At 40.3% G+C, this 20278-nt stretch overlaps 1 protein-coding gene across 2 annotated transcripts in view; it reads left to right on the top strand.

Annotated features, from left to right (window-relative positions):
- PREX2 (phosphatidylinositol-3,4,5-trisphosphate dependent Rac exchange factor 2) overlaps positions 1 to 20278 on the top strand; it is a 367011-nt gene that overhangs the window by 303814 nt on the left and 42919 nt on the right. For both annotated transcript variants that reach the window (XM_056522123.1, XM_056522124.1), the window contains exons 34-37: positions 1396 to 1539; positions 3654 to 3768; positions 13238 to 13304; positions 14762 to 14952. In XM_056522123.1, the coding sequence (XP_056378098.1) occupies positions 1396 to 1539; positions 3654 to 3768; positions 13238 to 13304; positions 14762 to 14952 (517 nt within the window). The remainder of the gene's footprint in view (positions 1 to 1395; positions 1540 to 3653; positions 3769 to 13237; positions 13305 to 14761; positions 14953 to 20278) is intronic.

The raw sequence follows: 20278 nt of genomic DNA, 5'->3' as shown, positions 1-20278 counted from the left end.
TGGTCATGACATCAGAGAAATCTAAAAAGTAAAGCATTTCCTCTGTATTATATTGCCCCTAAATGTACAGGAAGGATTAAGATTTTTTAATAGAATTAATTTACAAATCTGTTTAACTTTCTGGCACCAGTTGATTTAACCTGTTAAGGACCCAGGCCATACCTGTACATCCTGAGTCCGTTCCCGTTCTACAACGGCCGGGACACGTGGCTAATAGCGCGCGGCGTTCAAAGTTGAACTCCGCGTCTGAAAGGAAAGTGAAACCATGCCGGTTAGCTCAGGGTGCTGTTCGGGATCGCCACGCCGAAATCGAGGCATCCCAAACAGCTTACAAGACAGCTGGAGGATCCCTACCTGCCTCCTCGCTGTCCGATCGCCGAATGATTGGTCAGTGCCTGAGATCCAGGCATGAGCATTCAAGCGGCAGAATCATCGATCAGCGGTTTCATATGAGAAACCACTGATCAATGTAAAAAATCAGTGTGTGCAGTGTTATAGGTCCCTATTGGAGCTATAACACTGCAAAAACAAAAGTGAAAAAAAAGTGAATAAAGATCATTTAACCCCTCCCCTAATAAAAGTTTGAATCACCCCCCTTTTCCTATAAAAAAAAAAAACAGTGTAAATAAAAATTATATGTCCAAATTATAAAAATATATCGTTAATTAAACCGCACGGTCAATGGCATATGCGCAAAAAAAATTCCAAAGTCCAAAATAGTGCATTTTTGGTCACTTTTTATATCATGAAAAAATGAATAAAAAGCGATCAATAAGTCCTATCAATGCAAAATGGTACCGCTAAAAACTTCAGATCACGGTGCAGAAAATGAGCTCTCATACCGCCCCATATGCGGAAAACTAAAAAAGTTATAGGGGTCAGAAGATGACAATTTTAAACGTATAAATTTTCCTGCATGTAGTTTAGATTTTTTCCAGAAGTACGACAAAATCAAACTTACATAAGTAGGGTATCATTTTAACCGTATGGACCTACAGAATAAAGATAAAGTGTCATTTTTACCGAAAAATGTACTGTGTAGAAACGGAAGCCCCCAAAAGTTACAAAATGGCGTTTTTTTTTTTTCAATTTTGTCTCACAATGATTTTTTTTTTCCGTTTCACCGTAGATTTTTGGGTAAAATGACTGATGTCATTACAAAGTAGAATTGGTGGCGCAAAAAATAAGCCATCATATGGATTTTTAGGTGAAAAATGTAAAGAGTTATGACTTTTTTAAAGGTAAGGAGGAAAAAACGAAAATGCAAAAACGTTAAAACCCCGGGTCCTTAAGGGGTTAAACTGGGGTTAAACTGAGCTTTTTTTATTCCTTTTTTTTTTGTCATACTGTGCCTTTGTAGGGGAACCTAATAACAATTTCCACTTGTGTTCTCAGATGTTCCTATTACCTATCAAGCAGAAGGAAGTCGCCAAGCTCTGAAAATTTACTTCTACATAGACAGTTATCATTTTGAGCACCTTCCACAAAGGCTGAAGAATGGAGGAGGATTTAAAGTTCACCCCGTCCTATTTTCTCAAGGTGAATACTTTTTGTGTTACTTTTTATTGGAAAAAAGAAAAATGAGGTTCTTCTCTGCTGAAAATTGAACAGTCATTTCATGAGACCTGCTGTATCCTTGTAACAATGAATTAACAAAATACATTTCTCAGATGGCAAATGTTAATCCCATTATGTTTTATAAAGCATTTGCAGTGCCGACAAGTAATCTTTGAAGCCCACAGCCATACAAAGCAAAGGCAATACCCAAATGAGCAATTCCCCTCCTACTCCAACTCCTGTTTCCGAAATAATCAGAATATACAGGGGAAATGATGTATTGCATTTACCTACAGACTGTTGTAGCATGTACCTCTTATGTGGAGCTGCACTTTAATTCCAAATGCAAAATAAATAAATAATATATGGAAGGTTTATTAATACTAAAATAGTATGTAAGGGGGTGATTTCACAAAACCTGTGCAGAGAAAAAGTAGACCAGTTGCCCATAGCAACCAATTAGCTTGATTCTTAAATTTTGAAAATGCCTCTGAAAATTGAAAGAAGAAATCTGGTTGTTGCTATGAGCAACTAGGTAAGATTTCCTCTGCACAAGTTTTGATAAATCTCCCCCTATATGTTTACCAGGTAGCAAAAAAAAAATGGCTCAAATTGGACAAAATATATCAAAAAAGGTAAGTGCAGCATAACAAATATGATACAACTCCTAATCATGTTAATTACATCTCTCCTCATGTAATTCCTTAAACATCTCATTGCTGAGGTACACTGTTTTCTGCAGTGGCCAATTGTATGTGAAAAGTGAAAGGACACGAGTGCAGATTTACTAGCGTAAATGCAGCCGAATTCTGGCTTTAGACACTTTTTAGACACTTTTACACCTTACTCAATAAGGAGTTGGATTAGGCCACCTTCAGCGTTGGAGGCTCCATGTGAGGTCAGAAAATGGGGCCTGATGGTCTGCTGCACAACTCATTACATCAGCTGATCCCATTGACTTTAAAGGGGTATTCCGGCTTTATACATCTTATCCCCTATCCAAAGGATAGGTTATAAAATGTATGATCACAGGGGTCCCGCCGCTGGGGACCCCTGCAATCTCGGTGCAGCCCCTGGCATTCTGTGCGGGGGCGCTGCCTCCGAGACGGGGGCGTGAAGTCAAGGCCATGCCCCCTAGCGATGTCACAAGGCCGTCACGCCCCCTCCCATACACATGAATGAAGGGGGCATGGCGTAACATCACTAGAGGGCATGGCCGTGACATCACTCAGATCCAGTTAATTTAATGGATTCTGGGACAGAGCTTCCCAAACAGAGCTCCGGCACAGATGTAAACATAGCGTTAGCTGTAAACGTGCATGGAGTGTGGCCTGATATGTACCAACATTTTGGCTTAAAGGGGTATTCCGGCCAAAGACTATAGACATGAATGGAGGGGGCGCGGAGGTTTCCGAAAATGGAGCAGACGCCCCACATAGAATGTAGGTGCTGCACGGAGATCACAGGGGGTCCCAGTGGCAGCCCCCCCCCCAGTGATCAGACATCGTATCCTCTTGGATAGGGGATAAGATATCGTTGGCCGAAATACCCCATTAAATAAAGCCAACAATAGTTGATATGATGTTAGACAAAATAATCTAAAGATGCACAAAATTTATTAAACAGCATAAGCCACTGTAATAAATCTGGAGCATTCGAGAACATTTTTCCCTTAATCTGCCCCTATCCATCAGGCCCAAATGGATCTATGGAGCCAGTAGGTCCCCCCCCCCCCCCCCCTCCAAATAAACACTCTATATAGCTAGACCGATTATAGAGTACTGTTTATTGAGTAAGACCTGGTAAATGACATAAAATGTACTATAAGATAAATGATCATAATTCAGTATGAGACGCCTCTGTACATACACCAGTATTTTAGTGTCCATTTCATTTATAAAGTTTCTATAACTCACAGATGAACTCTGGATGCTATCCTTGCCCATGCCATTCTTTTTAATGGCGTCTGCTTTTGATGGCCGCTCACCTGCTTTGTTAAATCACACAGAGACTATAAAATCAGAATAACATGAGACTGTGCAATGTTCCGTGCTACAATGGAAAAAAAATGAGTGCAATATCTGTTTCGATTTCAGCTCTGGAGAGTATGGACGGCTATTATTACAAGGATAATGTCTCTATTGAAGAATTTCAGGCCCAGATTAATGCCGCTTCACTTGAGAAAGTTAAACAGTACTATCAAAAACTGAGGTGAGTTCTTCAGTGACTTCCACTCGTCTTCAGCCATTTAGATGTCTTGCTCTTCTAACTTCTTAAGTTGATAATGAAAGATGTCTTACAATTGCTAAAGTGGTAAATCGCAAGCAACCCTGTCATTTTACATTTACTATACATTACAATACACTGGTAAAATGTTCTGTAATATAACAGAGATAATCCAGACCTGTCTGTTCTAAACACCTATAGTCATTTGCAGTGGTCTGGCTTTAGTCGGTTTTTGGTGTCATTAAAGGGAGTCTGTCACTAGGGTTAAACTGCCATGTCTAGAGATGCTGATCTAAGCAACACTAACTCACTACATGGTAATTTATTTAGTGTTGTCACACTCAAAGATAGAATAAAATATTTATGAAAATGTAAGGTAGATACTGTAAGGGGTACTGCAGCTTAGCCCATTTATACAAGACATGGATATTTCAGTGTCAGTCCAAGGTATACGTTATGCGCTCTGGCCGCACACGCTTGCCGTGAGCGCATGGTCCCGTTACCTGCTGCTGCCGGTGGGGAAGGGACTTGCATCGGGGGAGGCACCCGCATGCGAGCCCCAGTTCGTCACTCACCTGGTGCTTCTCCTGCCCCCGCCTCTGCCTCTCTGCTCCGGCACACGTGTCCCCATCCCCTACGGTGCACGCACGCCGGAGCTTTAAGTTTTAAAGGGCCAGTGCCCTCATTAGTGTAATTCACCTGTGGCTCATTGATAAATTCCTCCACCCTCCTCACTTCCTTGCCGGATATTTGTTGCCTAGAGCCTGAGAGAAAGCATTCCTGTTATTGCCTTGCTGTGTATCTGATCCTTTGCTCCATGAACTGACTTTGCTCCTTGCCGCCTGCCTACTGACCATTTGCTATGTTCCTCACTACGCTACTGTGCTGCCTGCCCTGACCTTCTGCTATCCTGACTATGAGCTGTCTTATCCCTCCTGTGCCTCGCATCTCCTCAGCTGTCTGTGTGGTCGAGCTGTGCCAGCGATAGCGACCTGGGTGCCCCCTGCCGCAGCAAGTCCATCCCGCTTTGTGGAGGGCTTTGGTGAAAACCAGCAGCACCTTAGACTCTGCTCCCTGGTACGGTTCGAGTCATCTGCCACACAGGTCCAGCGGATCCACATTCACCAGGGTTCCTGTCTTCTGAAACGTGAGTGTTACAGGGGGTAATTTCCCAATGCAAATGAGTGTCATGTGTCATACAAGTAAAAAAAAAAAAAATAAAAACAGCTTCAGCAATTTTGAACTTGCTGAAGTTCAAGCTAAGCCTCAAAATGGTATTTAAGTGACTTTGAATGTGGCATGGTTGTCGGTGCCAGATGGGCTGGTCTTAGTATTTCAAAAACTGCTGATCTATTGGGATTTGTAAGCACAACTATCTGTAGGGTTTACAGAGAATGGACAAAAAATTGGAAAATATCCAGTGAGCGGCAGTTGTGTGGCTGAAAATGCCTTGTTGATGTCAGATTTCAGGGGAAATGGGCAGACTGGTTTGAGATGGAAGAAAGGCACCAGTAACTCAAATAACCACTAATTACAACCAAAAAAAATGCAGAATACCATCTTTGAATGCCGAAGCAAATGGGCTACAGCAGCAGAAGAAGACCACACCCGGTGCCAGACCCATCAGCTACTAACAGGAAACTGAGGCTACAATTGACACAGGCTCACCAAAAACTATGGAAAATGAAAGACTGGAAGAACATTGTCTGGTCTGATGACCCTTGATTCCAGCTGTGACATTTAGATGTCAGGGTCAGAATTTGGAGTAAACAACATGAAAGCATGGATCCATCCTGCCTTGTATCTACTGTTCAGACTGGTGGTAATTGAACATTTTTTAAATATGAGAGCTCATGCTGACCATGTCCATCCCTTTATGACCACAGTGTACACATCTTCTGATACTTCCAGCAGGATAATACACTATGTTCCAAAGCTCACATCAGCTCATACATGACAGTGTGTTCACTGTACTCCAATGGCCTCCACAGTCCCCAGATCTCAATCCAATAGAGCAGCTTTAGGATGAGGTGGAACAGGAGATTTGCATCATGGATGTGCAGCCAACAAATCTGCATCAACTATGTGATGCCATCATGTCCATATGGACAAAGATCTGAGAATGTTTTTTGCACCTTGTAGAAAGTATGCCACAAAGAATGATGGTAAGGTCAACCTAAAAAGTGGGCAGTGAGTGTATATCCAGTTTACATTGTATGTTTTTTTTAGTGATTGACTTTTATTAACCCCCTAATGCATATGGACATTTATAAATGTCCATTAGCGGCTCCCGAGGTATGACGTGCTCTCAGCAGGTGAGCGCGCATCATACCCGGTGGGTCCCAGTTGCTATAAGAAATCAGGACCCTTGGCTAAATCTGGACATCGACGATCGGGCTGATGTCCGGCATTTAATCATTAGACGCGGTGATCAAAGTTGATCGCCAAGTCTAAAGTGAAAGTAAAAGCTTCCCAGCAGCTCAGTCGGGCTGATCGGGACCATCACGGTAAAACATGAGGGTGCCTTACCTGCCTCCTGAGCGTCCGATCGGTGATTGAAATCCAGGCTTGAGCAATCAACCGTCGATAACACCAATCCCTGCCATTGCAATGCAATGGCAGTGATCACTGTATTGAATCAATGTACTGCATGTTATAGTCCCTATGGGGGCTATAACATTGCAAAAAAAAAAGTGGAAAAAAAAGTTCATAAAGATCATTTAACCCCTTATATTATAAAAGTTTGAATCACCCCCCTTTTCCCAATAAAAAAAAACGGTGTAAATAAAAATAAACATATGTGGTATCGCCGCATGCATAAATGTCTGAACTATAAAAATATATAATTAATTAAACCGCACGGTCAATGGCATACGCGCAAAAAAAATTCTAAAGTCCAAAATAGGGTATTTTTGGTCACTTTTTATACCATAAAAACATTTATAAATGGAACCTATAAAAACTTCAGATCATGGCACAAAAAATGAGCCCCCATACTGCCCTGTACATGGAAAAATAAAAAAGTTATATGGGTCAGAATAGGACAATTTTAAACGTATACATTTTCCTGCATATAGTTATGATTTTTTTCAGAAGTAATACAATATCAAACCTATATAAGTAGGGTATAATTGTAACTGTATGGACCTACAGAATAAAGATAAGGTGTAATTTTTACCAAAAAAAATTTACTGCATAGAAACGGAAGCCCCAAAAAATTACAAAATTGAGTTTTTTGGTCATTTTGTCGCACAATGATTTTTTCTTCCATTTCGACATAGATTTTTGGGTAAAATGACTGATGTCACTACAAAGTAGAATTGGTGGCGCAAAAAATAAGCCATCATATGGATTTTTAGGTTCAAATTTGAAAGTGTTATTATTAAAGGGTTAAATAAAATCAACATATGAACATTTTTAAACCCTTATGTATACTTCCTGAATACAGGAGAAAATCTCATTCTTTTGACCTGCATTTGGAATGGAGTTCCATGGATGCATCTACTGCATACTCCGTGAGCTTGCCTGCCCGATGCCGCAAATGTACACTGATAATGCAGGCTAAGGATACAGCATCATGGCTGCAACATGGATGAAGAGTTACATTGCTGCCACCTTAGTCTACTGATCAGTGGAGGTCCAGAGACAGGATGCCCATGTACAACCGAAACAGAGAAATTGACTCAGTTGACTAAATTTAAGCTTGTGAAAAGTGAAATATACGTTCTATCTTTATTACAGAAAAACATATTTTTCCACATTTATCCTAATGCATTCTGCCACAAGAGTAAACACTAAGAATATAGTCATATGGATCATCTGGGATATCACTGGCAAGGCTACCATGAATAATGCCAACAATCTGTACAGAGCATTCTGCCAATTTGTCACTCACCTGTAGCCTTATGTAACCCTTCTAGCATGTACTATCGAGATGGAAAAGAGAACATTGTTCATGACTTTATAAACAGGCGGCAGCTGCAAGATGTCCATAAAGGGTTAGCTTAGAGAACTCTACATTCACTATTATACAGCACTGCGAATCATACATGTAATGATAGGTGTAGTCTATTCTGGCCCGATTTGTATCTTTTGGGCCCAGCCACATATAAATACAAATAAATTCCAGGATCCTTTTAGGCCCCTTCCTTGTCATGCCTTACCACTGCTTGCAATGACTCTTAGATCTGGAGCTCATTGGTCCTGAGACCGTTCCACGAGTTGTGTTTTTCCTTCTTTCTGTTATTTGTTATTGGATTCTATCTTTTCTCTCTACCTCTCTGTCTGTCTTTTGCTATATCTATGCTAATTCCCCTTTCTTCCCTGTCTCCCCCTTCTTTTTTTTCACTCTTCTTACTTTTTCCTCTCTTCTTCTTTGGTTTTTCTCCCACCCTCACCCCTCCCCCATTTGTTTCTGGAGGTATGCCTCCTTTTCCTTGGTTTTGAGCTTTCTCTTCTGATACTGTTATACTGATTTGCACTTGTTCGATAACGATTGTTATATATATATATGTAATACAGTGTTTGTTACTTAAACTTTGTGAAAAATAAAAACTTTATTCAGAAAAAAAAAGTGCACTTTCCAGCACGCAGCCCGACCGTAAAATGATCATTAGACCTAATAAAGGGAGATATGAGCTTTTAATAAAAATGAATAAATAAATAAATTCCAATCTACACTTTAACATTTTATTAGCATAAACTATTTCATATCGTTTTAATTATAATATCTTAGTAATGTCAAATATTTTGCATAAACTATTGGACATCAGTGTACTTCTAGTGTACATTTTGGTTTGGAATGATCCCAGTGGTACACACAATAAATTAATGATTAATGAGCACTGAACATAGTGTGAACGTTCCTAATGAAATGCATAAGACTACAAGAAGGAGAGCTGTCCCCCAGTGGCTGTGAATTGTGACGCCGGCTTCTTCAGTCTCAAATAGGCCCCATGAGGACCTCTAAATGCATGTCAAGGATGTTGCTCTTCTGATTAGCGAAACATTCTTGAGACAAATGAACGTCTTCAGCGTTTGCGTGGAAGAATAAAAATGATTATTTTAAATTAAAAGCTGAAGTGGAAGAAATCTTTACAATTAATTTACTTATAACTCCTGAAAGTAATCTGTTTAATGCACTCAGAATGAAATTATAAAATCCATGGATTCACTTTGTCTTGATAAAATGTCATTGAGGAGCAGTAAATAGATGAGGGACTTCTATGTATTTATACATAACACAGAGGATTTTATGACATGTAGTCCAGTCTAGAATATATCAGAGTTCTGTCCCATTTAGATTTATAGTTCTGATTAGAGAATATTTCTGGGCTGCGCATTAAACCCGCACATTTACTGTAATTCATGAAAATGGGAGTTTAGAAAATATTGGCGGGGCCAGAGTATGAAATCTGGTTGCATTGTAATCTTTCTACCTATGTTTGGATTGTTAAACTTACATTTTCAATTGGTTTATATGGGTACAGACTTTGATGCTATACTTTACTCTTCCCAACTGAAATAAAAAAAAGTACTCACACATACTACCAACTGAGTGCATATAAGCAGGTATACAGAAATACTTCATGGGTCACTCCATTGAGTATCTTCCAAAGGTGAATTTCTTATGACTTCTCAGTTATGGGTGTAACTAACAGGGTAGTAGGCATGGCAGCTGCTATTCGGCCAGCAAATAATAATAATTTTATCTTCAGTCAGACATACAATGGAGTGAATGGGGCAGTCAGAATTTAAGGGGTATACCGCCCCTAGACATATTATCCCCTATCCAAAGGATAGGGGATAAGTTGTTTGATCTCGGGGATCCCGCCGCTGGTGACCCCCGTGATCTCTTGGCTGCACCCAGCATTCATCTAGAGCATCGGATGCAGGGCCGGAGGCTTGTGACTTCACGGCCACGCCCCACTCTTGACCTCACCTCTTGAATTCAACATGTCCATGGAATTCGATTCCTCTGTATTGCATACAGCAGCATCTATTTTTAACATAAATTAAAATATATATTTTTATCCTCATATAAAACATATACGTAAAACAAACAAAAAACAAACATATACGTAAAACAAACAAAAGAGGCCATGTGAACCCAGCTTTTTATGTAAGTAAAAAATGCGTACAAGATACTGTACAAAGTGCTATGCACTGTAGATCCTTTCTGAACAATAGCAATAGCTGAAACAAGCACAATATATACGGTATTTATAGCTGCTTTAAGCTATTACATTGTTTTCCTATTACAAAAAAAAAAAAAAAACACTCTAAAGCACCGACTTCTTATTCACTAGTATTGGCACAGAGCCAGCATTTCCATTAGGAATTTCTCATAAAATGTGATTAAAAAGCAGCATAAACTCCTTGTAATTAAGTTAGATGCTCAGAAATGTATTCTCTGTCCATGGCATGTTATTTTGTAAGATACCTGCTATAGTGTGCAGGGATGAATCTTTCGCTGAAGAAAACATACCATTTGAAAAAACATTTGACATGTCGTAGTAACATGTGAGTGTCTGTGTGCTAAAGTTAAAATCAAGGTGTAGCTGAGAGCTGTACCCCTTAAAAGATGGCTAGTTTCCAGTTTTACAGGGGGGGGGGGCGTGGGTTGGGTTTGGGGGGCATCAGCCCTGAAGCTATCATTGATTTCAATGGGAGCTTCAAAGCATAACCATGTGGAAAGAAGCAGGGTGTCACTCCTTTCTCTCGCAGTTCCCCAGGCAATGGGAGCAGGAAACTCAATAAGAGGGTTTTCTAGCAGGGGGTCCAAAACTTGTGTTTATATCTTTTATCTTTTTTATTGTTTTACATCCTTTATAATGAGTTTAGGCTTCTAAGAGCCCTATTACACAAGGCCATTATCAGCCAAACACCCCAACATCACCCTATGTAATAGTGCTAGCAATCAACCAATGAACAAGCAAAGCCTGTTTGTTGGTCGATTGGGTTGTCACCCATAGGCCTCACATCTCCCTGTGTAATAGGGCTGCACAAATGATCTAGACAGGGCCATATGATTACTGACCCATGTAATAGGCTCTGTAAACATGTGTCTACATATCAAATCGCCACTTGTTTACTTAGCTGCTAAGGCACAAATAACAGGCTATTCAGATTGGTGGTGTTGATGTAAACATGGTTGCACCTCCAGAAATAATAGTTGTTGGTGGGACAAACCTTATGAAGATATGTAATATAAATCCAAGCTACCCATAAGGGATTTCCCCGGGAGATATTAAACACTTTCTCAAATTCCCACTCAGGCCTATCCAGAGACCACGTCAGTATTAGTTAATTCCTTTTGCATTCAGCTCTATTTAGATAATTTCATGATTCACTGTACCTATTAAAACATACACAATGACACCCCCCCCCCCCCGAAGGTTCGCTGGCCGCAACCGGCTTTATCAAGAGTCAAGGTGCTAAAGTGTATTTAGCACCTTGACCCTTGATAAAGCCGGTTACGGCTGGCGAAACGTTGGGGGGGGGTGTCATTGTGTATACTTTAATAGCAGCATTGGGACAGTGAATCAGGAAAATGATCTAAATAGAGCTGAATGCAAAAGGAATTAACCCTATAACACAGAAGTGGTCTCTGGATAGGAGGAATTACACTTCAATCTAAATGGGAATATAATACCTAACCCACTACTGACCCAATGACTGTGGTTTGAACTCACGTTGTTTTTTGATTTCTCACTAATTATTGATTTTAAAGGAAAATAATAAAAGTTACATTTTACTTTAGGGTTCCCGAGTTTGGGAAATTAGTCCCAGGAGGGCGCGAGCCCGAGTGGGAATTTGAGAAAGTGTTAAACCTTATGAAGGATATCTCAGGATAAGACTATTTAATGCCAACTATAGGGCATTACACAAGAATTCACTCTTTGGTTTAATGTATATCCTTCCCACCTCATGCATTGTCCCTTGTGCCCTACACTAGGCTTAATACAGTGTATAAGATTAACCTGGAGCATCCCTTTACACGGACAGCAGCTAAAATGCAATGAGGCTTTATATCGATCGGCTCTTGTAATTGTAACATCGTCGTTTTACATATATTTTAGTGAAGCCTGACACATGTACACAGGAAAATAACATAATTTACAATATGCTGTACCCTGGAGGAGATCTAAAGGCTTTACAGGAAGTCCGATTCATTTTTCACTATTATCCAGGAATGACCGGTTGTTAGGAAAGAGTGTAAACTTGTATTTTTATTTCTGGTATTGAGGAAGATGGAAATTTGAACAAAAAAATCACAGTATTCCTCCTTTTAGGATTTACAGGAAGGAAATATATTTTATAGATATGTTGGGGTCAGTAGTTGAGTGTAAGCAAAGAAATCCGGTCATTAAGTTTTATTTCACAGAAGAATGGTAAATACCGGGAAGTTTTCTCCGCAAGTGGCAGAAGATGAATCTGTCAGCTCAAAATAGAAGCCAGGATACTCAAAATATATTTTGATAAGGGACATCAATGAACCTCTAACACCAATAAACAATAGTAAAAATTGAAGGTAAAGGGAATATGTCTAAAGAAAATGGCCCATTGTTTAATCAGCTTTTTGGATGATAAACATTTTTAAAATAATTTTTTATTTTATGTTTCCATGTCCCTATATAAAAAAAATTCCTGAAATCTTTCCATTCTCAGTCTGGCCACTAAGCCTAATAAACTAACACTTCTGTATAAAGCAATGTCATTGCTGTAAAGCATATTTCTCAATGCTGTTAACAGTACCTTAAGTAAGATGGTTGCCTAACTACATAAATATTATGTATAAACTTCCCAACATTTAAAGTTTTAATGCGTGGAAGGAAAATTTGTGGAATTATGGAAATCACAAGTTCGATGCAATTTTGCTGGCAAATAATGTCCCAGATGTGTTCGATGGGAGACAAGGAGCATTAGTAGCATAGGGCCTAGTGTTTATATGTAAAAAAATAGCTGCTGGGACAATTCAGAGAAATGGCCATATAACTCCCATAGACTTGCATTGAGGGGGCATGGGCGGGATGTCACAAGGGGCGTGGCTGACCCCCACCGCACGAAAACAGTGTTCGGAACATTTACTTCCGAACACTGGCCAACGGAGTACCCCTTTAACTAAATTTGTTGTGTAAAAGGGTTAACATTTTTCATAAGTTGTGATGTCCTATAAATTTGGATGTTATGCAGGGGCATAACTATAGGAGGTACAGAGGTAGCAGTCACACCTGTGCCACATAATAGGACATAAGTATTACAGTTGTCACATTATGACAGGGGGCCCTGTTACAGATTTTGCCCTGGGGCCAAAAAGCTATGCCTCTGCTTATGTGTGTTACCACTAGCCAATTTATTGAGATGGTAATCCAATCCAAACTCCCATCCAGCCCTTACCTTTCTCAATTTTCACGGTATATATTAATGTCTAATGTGTGTATTTTCTTTCTAGGGCCTTTTACTTGGATAAGACAAATCTGCCTCCAAATACCACATCTAAAGCTGCATACATTGATAAGGTAAATCAACATCATTATGTTACTAAGGAGAACATTAACATATGCCAGTTTAGAGTAATGTAATGATAAGAAGTCATATATATGCAGAGCTCAATGTAAAACCAATAATTAAAAATGTCTAAACCTGGGCAATGTGTTCTATTCTATTGAATAAATGTGCCAGGCTCTTAAAATCAATTGTTTAAGCATGCTTAAGTGATGTTCTGCTAGTTCTTCTTTCATGGCTGGTAGGGACACAAATGAAAGTCAGCATGATAGGAAAATGTAATCCACAGAAGCTTAATGCATAATAAATATAGCCTTGATATCACAATACCCCGGCCCCTGTATCACCCGTCATCAGCCATGGAGCGATCTTCACTCTGTGCAGCTCATAAACGGGGGTACTGCAGGAGAGGTTGTGGGGGTCCCCAGTGGTGGGACCCCCACGATCAGGCATCTTATCCCCTATCCTTTGGATAGGGGAAAAGATGTCTAGGGGTGGAGTACCCCTATAAAATACAAAAAGATACAGTGTGATCGGTTGTCATGAAAACAAAAATTCTTCTGACCGTGTGATTGTTTGTACCACATTGGCCAGTTTGGGTATTTAGCAATCTGAGTGTAAGGCGATCAATCCAGACTCAGGTAGAGGTGAACCCCAACAAGGCCTGGGAGTCTAGCAGTGACTAGGCTGCAAAACCAACAGCAAAGATGAAGGTCCTTGTGGAGGGCTGAATCGTGCTGCTTGATCAATAAATACTTATGGGTCTGTCCATTATGATGTGGCCCACTTTCATAACAAAAGACATTGGGAAAGTCATATTTGTAATCCCCAAGCGCCCTGAAGATTTGTTTGGAAAACGTTGTCGATATACATTTTTTGCAGGGTGAATATATATATAAAAAACTTTTTTCTGCATTTTCTTTTTTTATTAGGAATATTTGGATAACTTATACAGTATGCATTTTCATTTTTATGCAATGAATGCACAATGAAAAATATTTATTTTTACTAAAAAGCACACTTTTTCTGCTTACTTTTTTGCTTTTTAAATTTTTTTAGTAACCTTTTGCTAATAGATCATATTCAGTCTCTATGATACAGGTTGCTATGAGGACAACACTTGCTGTGCCCTAGCAGCCGGGTCTTTGCTGCTAGCCCCAGAGTCCTTTCTAGGTCTCTAGGGCTAACTTTGCCATTTTCCCGGTAGTCCCCTATCGTGTCACCACGAAAACAGGCAACCTAAATTGTTTAGGAACTCACCTTATTCCGCAGTAAGGGACCTCAGCAATCAGAGGGTTACATGGTCAGCATCAGAAGTTTTTCTGATTCTGCACATGCTCTTGAGGCTGCCTAAGAAGCATAGTTGTAAGTTACAGGGTTTAGGATATGCTCTTTTATACTGTATATTCACAGGTTCCTCTTTGACACGAATTGAAAGCAAAAAAATGTCTCTCTTATTTCCATGTTGTAGTTGATGAGGCCGCTCAATGCTTTGGATGAACTGTATCGGCTGGTTGATTCATTTATCCATTCTAAGCGTACAGCAGCCTGTGCCTACACCGCATGCAGTGCCTCAGGAGTTGGACTGCTATCAGTGTCTTCAGAACTTTGCAACCGTCTTGGGGCGTGCCATGTAATAATGTGCAATAGTGGAGTGCATCGGTATGTTAACTTTCCCAATCAGTTTTTTCAGTTGTTACATTTATCTTTTGAGTGTGAACTATAGGCAACCACAAAGGAATAATCTAATAATAGGGTTTTTTCAGGTTTTTTACAGTCTGAAACAAGTGTAAAAAAATAAAAATAAACTGATGCCAAAATTAATTTAGCTTTAATTCCCATGTTCCCCATTGGCCTGTGGTGATGGTGTCACCTACATTTTTTACATGATGCTGCAACTAATCTGACCTCAATAGTAACATACAGGAAGACCACTGATTGGCTGCAGCATCATGTGAACAGTGCATTGGGGAAAAATTAAGTTTTTTTGTTTTCTTTTTTATACAAGTTCTGTTTGTACTAAGTGTTTATAAGTTCCAGGAAACTCATTTTCAAAGAAATGCTTCCTGATGTAAGTAAACATTTTAAATATGGCAACATGCCTATACATGGATAAAGTGGAAGAATGTAACTTTGACATGCTCTTTTGTTAATATTTTTAAGCCAATGTTGGGAATGGACAAATTTAAAGCTTTTAGTTATAATTCTCTTCCTTAAAGAGTAAGTCAATAGACACAGATATCTATGAATGAAAATACACAATAAAAACAGACACTATCAGCACGGAGTATTACTTACCGACCCAACATGGAGACTTGGTGCACGGACACAACCCGTGGCAGATTTACGTGAATGCAATCCAAAAGGTAAAGGGAATAATTTGTTCGGCAACTAAACTTTCTCTTTAATTTTCTTATGCATTTCTTTAATCCATTTTTACAATAATATTCCAGCTTTTAAAAAAGAGCGTTTTAATTTGGTTTGGTTGCTGGACACATTTTTCCCCTTTATCTTTTGCATAGATTTACATGACAAGCCATGTTCTATTTTCACCTAATCCAAGCACATTTAAATAAAGCCCAGGGTACAGAGTACACACAGGAGCAATGTTCTTCGTTCATTCTGGGTCTAAGACCCAGACTACCATCAATGACAATTTCTGGCATATCTCTGTGAAATATCTGTGACATATCATAAGTTTAGAAAAATTATAGCTATGCTTTTTGTTCTAAAATGAGGACAAAAAAAAGGCAATGACTTTCAAAAGTACAAAGTTGACAAAGATAACACAATCTTACAATGTCTCATTTAAGTTCTAATTAAGCATAAAATAGGATGTATTTAATAGAAAAATGAAGTTTAGAGTTAATGAACATTCTTGTCTAATAGTAAGTCCATTACAGTTGACATTCACAAATGTACCATAAATGATTTGTGTTTTTGTTGTGCATCATTGGATTTGATTTTATTCCTATAGGCATTAGAACTTTAACCATTATGCCTGGACTGCAGAAACTAAAATAATAAACCTTTACTTATTTTCTACTGCTCCCCTGGTGCGGCCGGTATCACTGCCCTGTCTTATTGCTGGCCGCAGTGATATCCAGGCTTAGCCAGTGATAGGCTGAGTGGCATTGTGATTACAATAGGCCCAGGCACCAGGAGGAAGGTCGGGCCCAGGCTCAATGCATCACATTGCTACTCAGCCTATCACTGGCCAAAGCAGGATATCGCTACGGCCGACAATTATCTGAGCTGGGCACCAAAAGCAGGAAGAAGGCTGGGGACAGAGGATAGAAGAGGTGTTCTCAAAACTATAAAGTCCTGAGGACTAGATCACCTCCTTGGTGCCCCACCTATCTATGTCCCTACTTGATTGAAAGTCAGATGGAACCCAAGCCCTGGCACAAGACATTGTGCTGTTCCCCCCCCCCCCCCCCCCCCCAGGAAAAAAATAAAGTACTTTTGTATTCTTTTACGTTTACGCAGTTTACCATACAAGATTACTAATGTTATATTTTAATCGTTTGGACAATTACACATGGGGCTATACCTAATATGGTTATGTTTATCATGTTTAAATATTTTTTTTTTTATATGGAAAATAAGAAAAGGGGGTGATTCAAACTTTAAATATGGAAGGGGTTAATGTTTTGTTTTTTTACTTTTATTAAACTTTTTTTTACACTTTATTAGTACCTTAGGGGAATTTGAGGAGGTATCAGTATATTCCTCATACAGATCAATGAAGTTCCATAGAACTGCATTGATCTGTGTGTTCTTTGATCATTTGGTAGAGCCTAGTCCAGCCAGGCTCTATCAAATGCAGAGCTGGGACTGCGACAGAAGGAGAGGTAAGTCCTCCAACTACCTCCACAGTGGCAGCATGCTCGTGGGGGGCTATCCACCCCACTAGACCACCAGGGATGGTTTAAAGCTACCTTTAGATGCCGCTGTCAGCTTTGACAATGGCAATTTGAAGGGTTAATAGCTGGCTGCGGTGATCGCCGCATGCTGGCTATTAGCAGCGGCCCCCAGCGACTGATGACAGCTGGGGGTCAGAGGGTATGAAGTGGGCTTGAGTCAGGAGCCCACTCCATACACCCTGAGCGGCACCATGACGGACTAGGTCCGCCATGGGTCAAAAATCTTCTCGGGACGGCAGTGTGCCGCCCCTGTGAAGGTGACGCCTGGGTCCAATGGACCCAGCGGGACCCATTGTAGGGCTGGCCCTGCCTGTTTCTAAATATTCCAGTGCCATGCATAAAAATTGTGCCCCAGGTGAGAGATTTTGAAACAGGGCTTGGCTTCCAGATGACTGTCAATCATATAGGAACAGGGATGGGAGGGGAGCGAGCATGTGTGGATGAGAATTTGATCTACTTTGAAAATCAGCTTAATTGTGTCCTGTGTCTGCTCAGTTTGTCCTACAATCCACTCAGGGGTCAAATTACAAAGAATTCAGGTCTATTGAGAGGGGAGGAAGGAGATTGAAGGGGAAGTATTTGTGAACACACACAGGCTGCAGGGAGACATTGAGACAACACATACAACTTTTTGAAAGAAAAATCTCACTCCAGGGCTTTATATACAGTTTAAACTATTTACATTGTGAGTGCTGCTGTTTAAGCTGTGCACAGGGACATAGTGCAGGATCTCCTCATCTGTATATGTGATACCGTAGACATTAGCCAAAGAGCTCTAGGAGAACTGAAATTATAATGAGGATAAATCTGGTTATAATGCTAAGTTATACACGTTATTAATGGCAAAAAAAAATAGCTTTTCTTCATGTACACACCCAGGGCAGCTTATCCTGAAATGTCACCTGAAATTACAGGTACTCTTCAAGTACACTGCTCAAAAAAATAAAGGGAACACTTAAACAACACAATGTAACTACAAGTCAATCACACTTCTGTGAAATCACACTGTCCACTCAGGAAGCAACACTGATTGACAATCAATTTCACATGCTGTTGTGCAAATGGAACAGACAACAGGTGGAAATTATAGGCAATTAGCAAGACACCCCCAATAAAGGAGTGGTTCTGCAGGTGGTGACCACAGATCACTTCTCAGTTCCTATGCTTCCTGGCTGATGTTTTGGTCACTTTTGAATGCTGGCGGTGCTTTCACTCTAGTGGAGATGGAGTCTACAACCCATACAAGTGGCTCAGGTAGTGCAGCTCATCCAGGATGGCACATCAATGCGAGCTGTGGCAAGAAGGTTTGCTTTGTCTGTCAGCGTAGTGTCCAGAGCATGGAGGCACTACCAGGAGACAGGCCAGTACATCATGAGACATGGAGGAGGCCTTAGGAGGGCAACATCCAAGGAGGAGCAGGAGGAACACTACCAGAGCCCTGCAAAATGACCTTCAGCAGGCCACAAATGTGCATGAGTCCACTCAAACGGTCAGAAACAGACTCCATGAGGTTGGTATGAGGGCCCGATGTCCACAGGTGGGGGTTGTGCTTACTGCCCAACACCGTGCAGGATGTTTGGCATTTGCCAGGGAACACCAAGATTGGCAAATTTGCCACTGGCGCCCTGTGCTCTTCACAGATGAAAGCAGGTTCACACTGAGCACATGTGACAGATGTGAAAGAGTCTGGAGATGCGTGGAGAATGTTCTGCTGCCTGCAACATCTTCCAGCATCACCAATTTGGCGGTGGGTCAGTAATGGTGTAGGGTGGTATTTCTTTGGGGGGGCTGCCAGCCCTCCATGTGCTTGCCGGAGGTAGCCTGATTGCCATTAGGTACCGAGATGAGATCCTCAGACCCCCTTGTGAGACCATATGCTGGGGCTGTTGGCCCTGGGTTCCTCCTAATGCAAGACAATGCTACAGCTCATGTGGCTGGAGTGTGTCAGCAGTTCCTGCAAGAGGAAGGCATTGATGCTATGGACAGGTCCGCCCATTCCCCAGACCTGAATCCGATTGAGCACATCTGGGACATCATGTTTCGCTCCATCCACCAACACCACGTTGCACCACAGACTGTCCAGGAGTTGGCAGATGCTTTATTCCAGATCTGGGAGGACATCCCTCAGGAGACCATTTGGCACCTCATCAGGAGCATGCCAAGGTGTTGTAGGGAGGTCATACGGGCACGTGGAGGCCACACACACTACTGAGCCTCATTTTGACTTGTTTTAAGGACATTACATCAAAGTTAGATCAGCCTGTAGTGTGGTTTTTCACTTTGATTTTGAGTGTGACTCCATATCCAGACCTCCATGGGTTGATAAATTTGATTTCCATTGATAATTTTTGTGTGATTTTGTTGTCAGCACATTCAACTATGTAAAGACAAAAGTATTTCATACGATTAGTTCATTTATTCAGATCTAGGACGTGTTATCTTAGTGTTCCCTTTATTTTTTTGAGCAGTGTATATTGGTAAATTAATTAATTTAACATTACAAAAATAACTCCTTTTAATAAATATTGCTCTGCTTTTGACCATGTAGATTTTTAGATAGATATTAACATAATCATAAAAAAAAATACAGTTAAGTCATGTTTTTTGAAAGCTTAAAGGGGTACTCTAATGAAAATAATTTTTTTTTTTCTAATCAACCGGTGCCAGAAAGTTAAACAGATTTGTAAATTGCTTCTATTTAAAAATCTTAATCTTCCAGTACTTCCAGTGTCATCTTCTGTATGCTCCAGGGGAAATTGTGTAGAATTTTCCAGTCTGACCACAGTGCTCTCTGCTGACACTTTATCCATGTCAGGAACTGTCCAGAGTAGGAGCAAATCCCTATAGCAAACCTCTCCTGTTGCGGACAGTTCTTGACATGGACAGAGGTGGCAGGCAGAAAAGAACAACTCAACTTCCTCTGTAGTATACAAGAGCAGATAAGTACTGGAAGATTAAGATTTTTTAATAGAAGTCATTTACAAATCTGTTTAACTTTCTGGAACCAATTGATTTGGAAAAAAAAATAATAATAAATGAATTCCACCGGAGTGTTTCACATA

This window comes from Hyla sarda, chromosome 5, assembly GCF_029499605.1.
Source record: "Hyla sarda isolate aHylSar1 chromosome 5, aHylSar1.hap1, whole genome shotgun sequence".
Classification (NCBI taxonomy): domain Eukaryota; kingdom Metazoa; phylum Chordata; class Amphibia; order Anura; family Hylidae; genus Hyla; species Hyla sarda.
The sequence above is the reverse complement of the archived record's forward strand: the minus strand, read 5'-3'. Positions and strand labels throughout refer to the sequence as shown.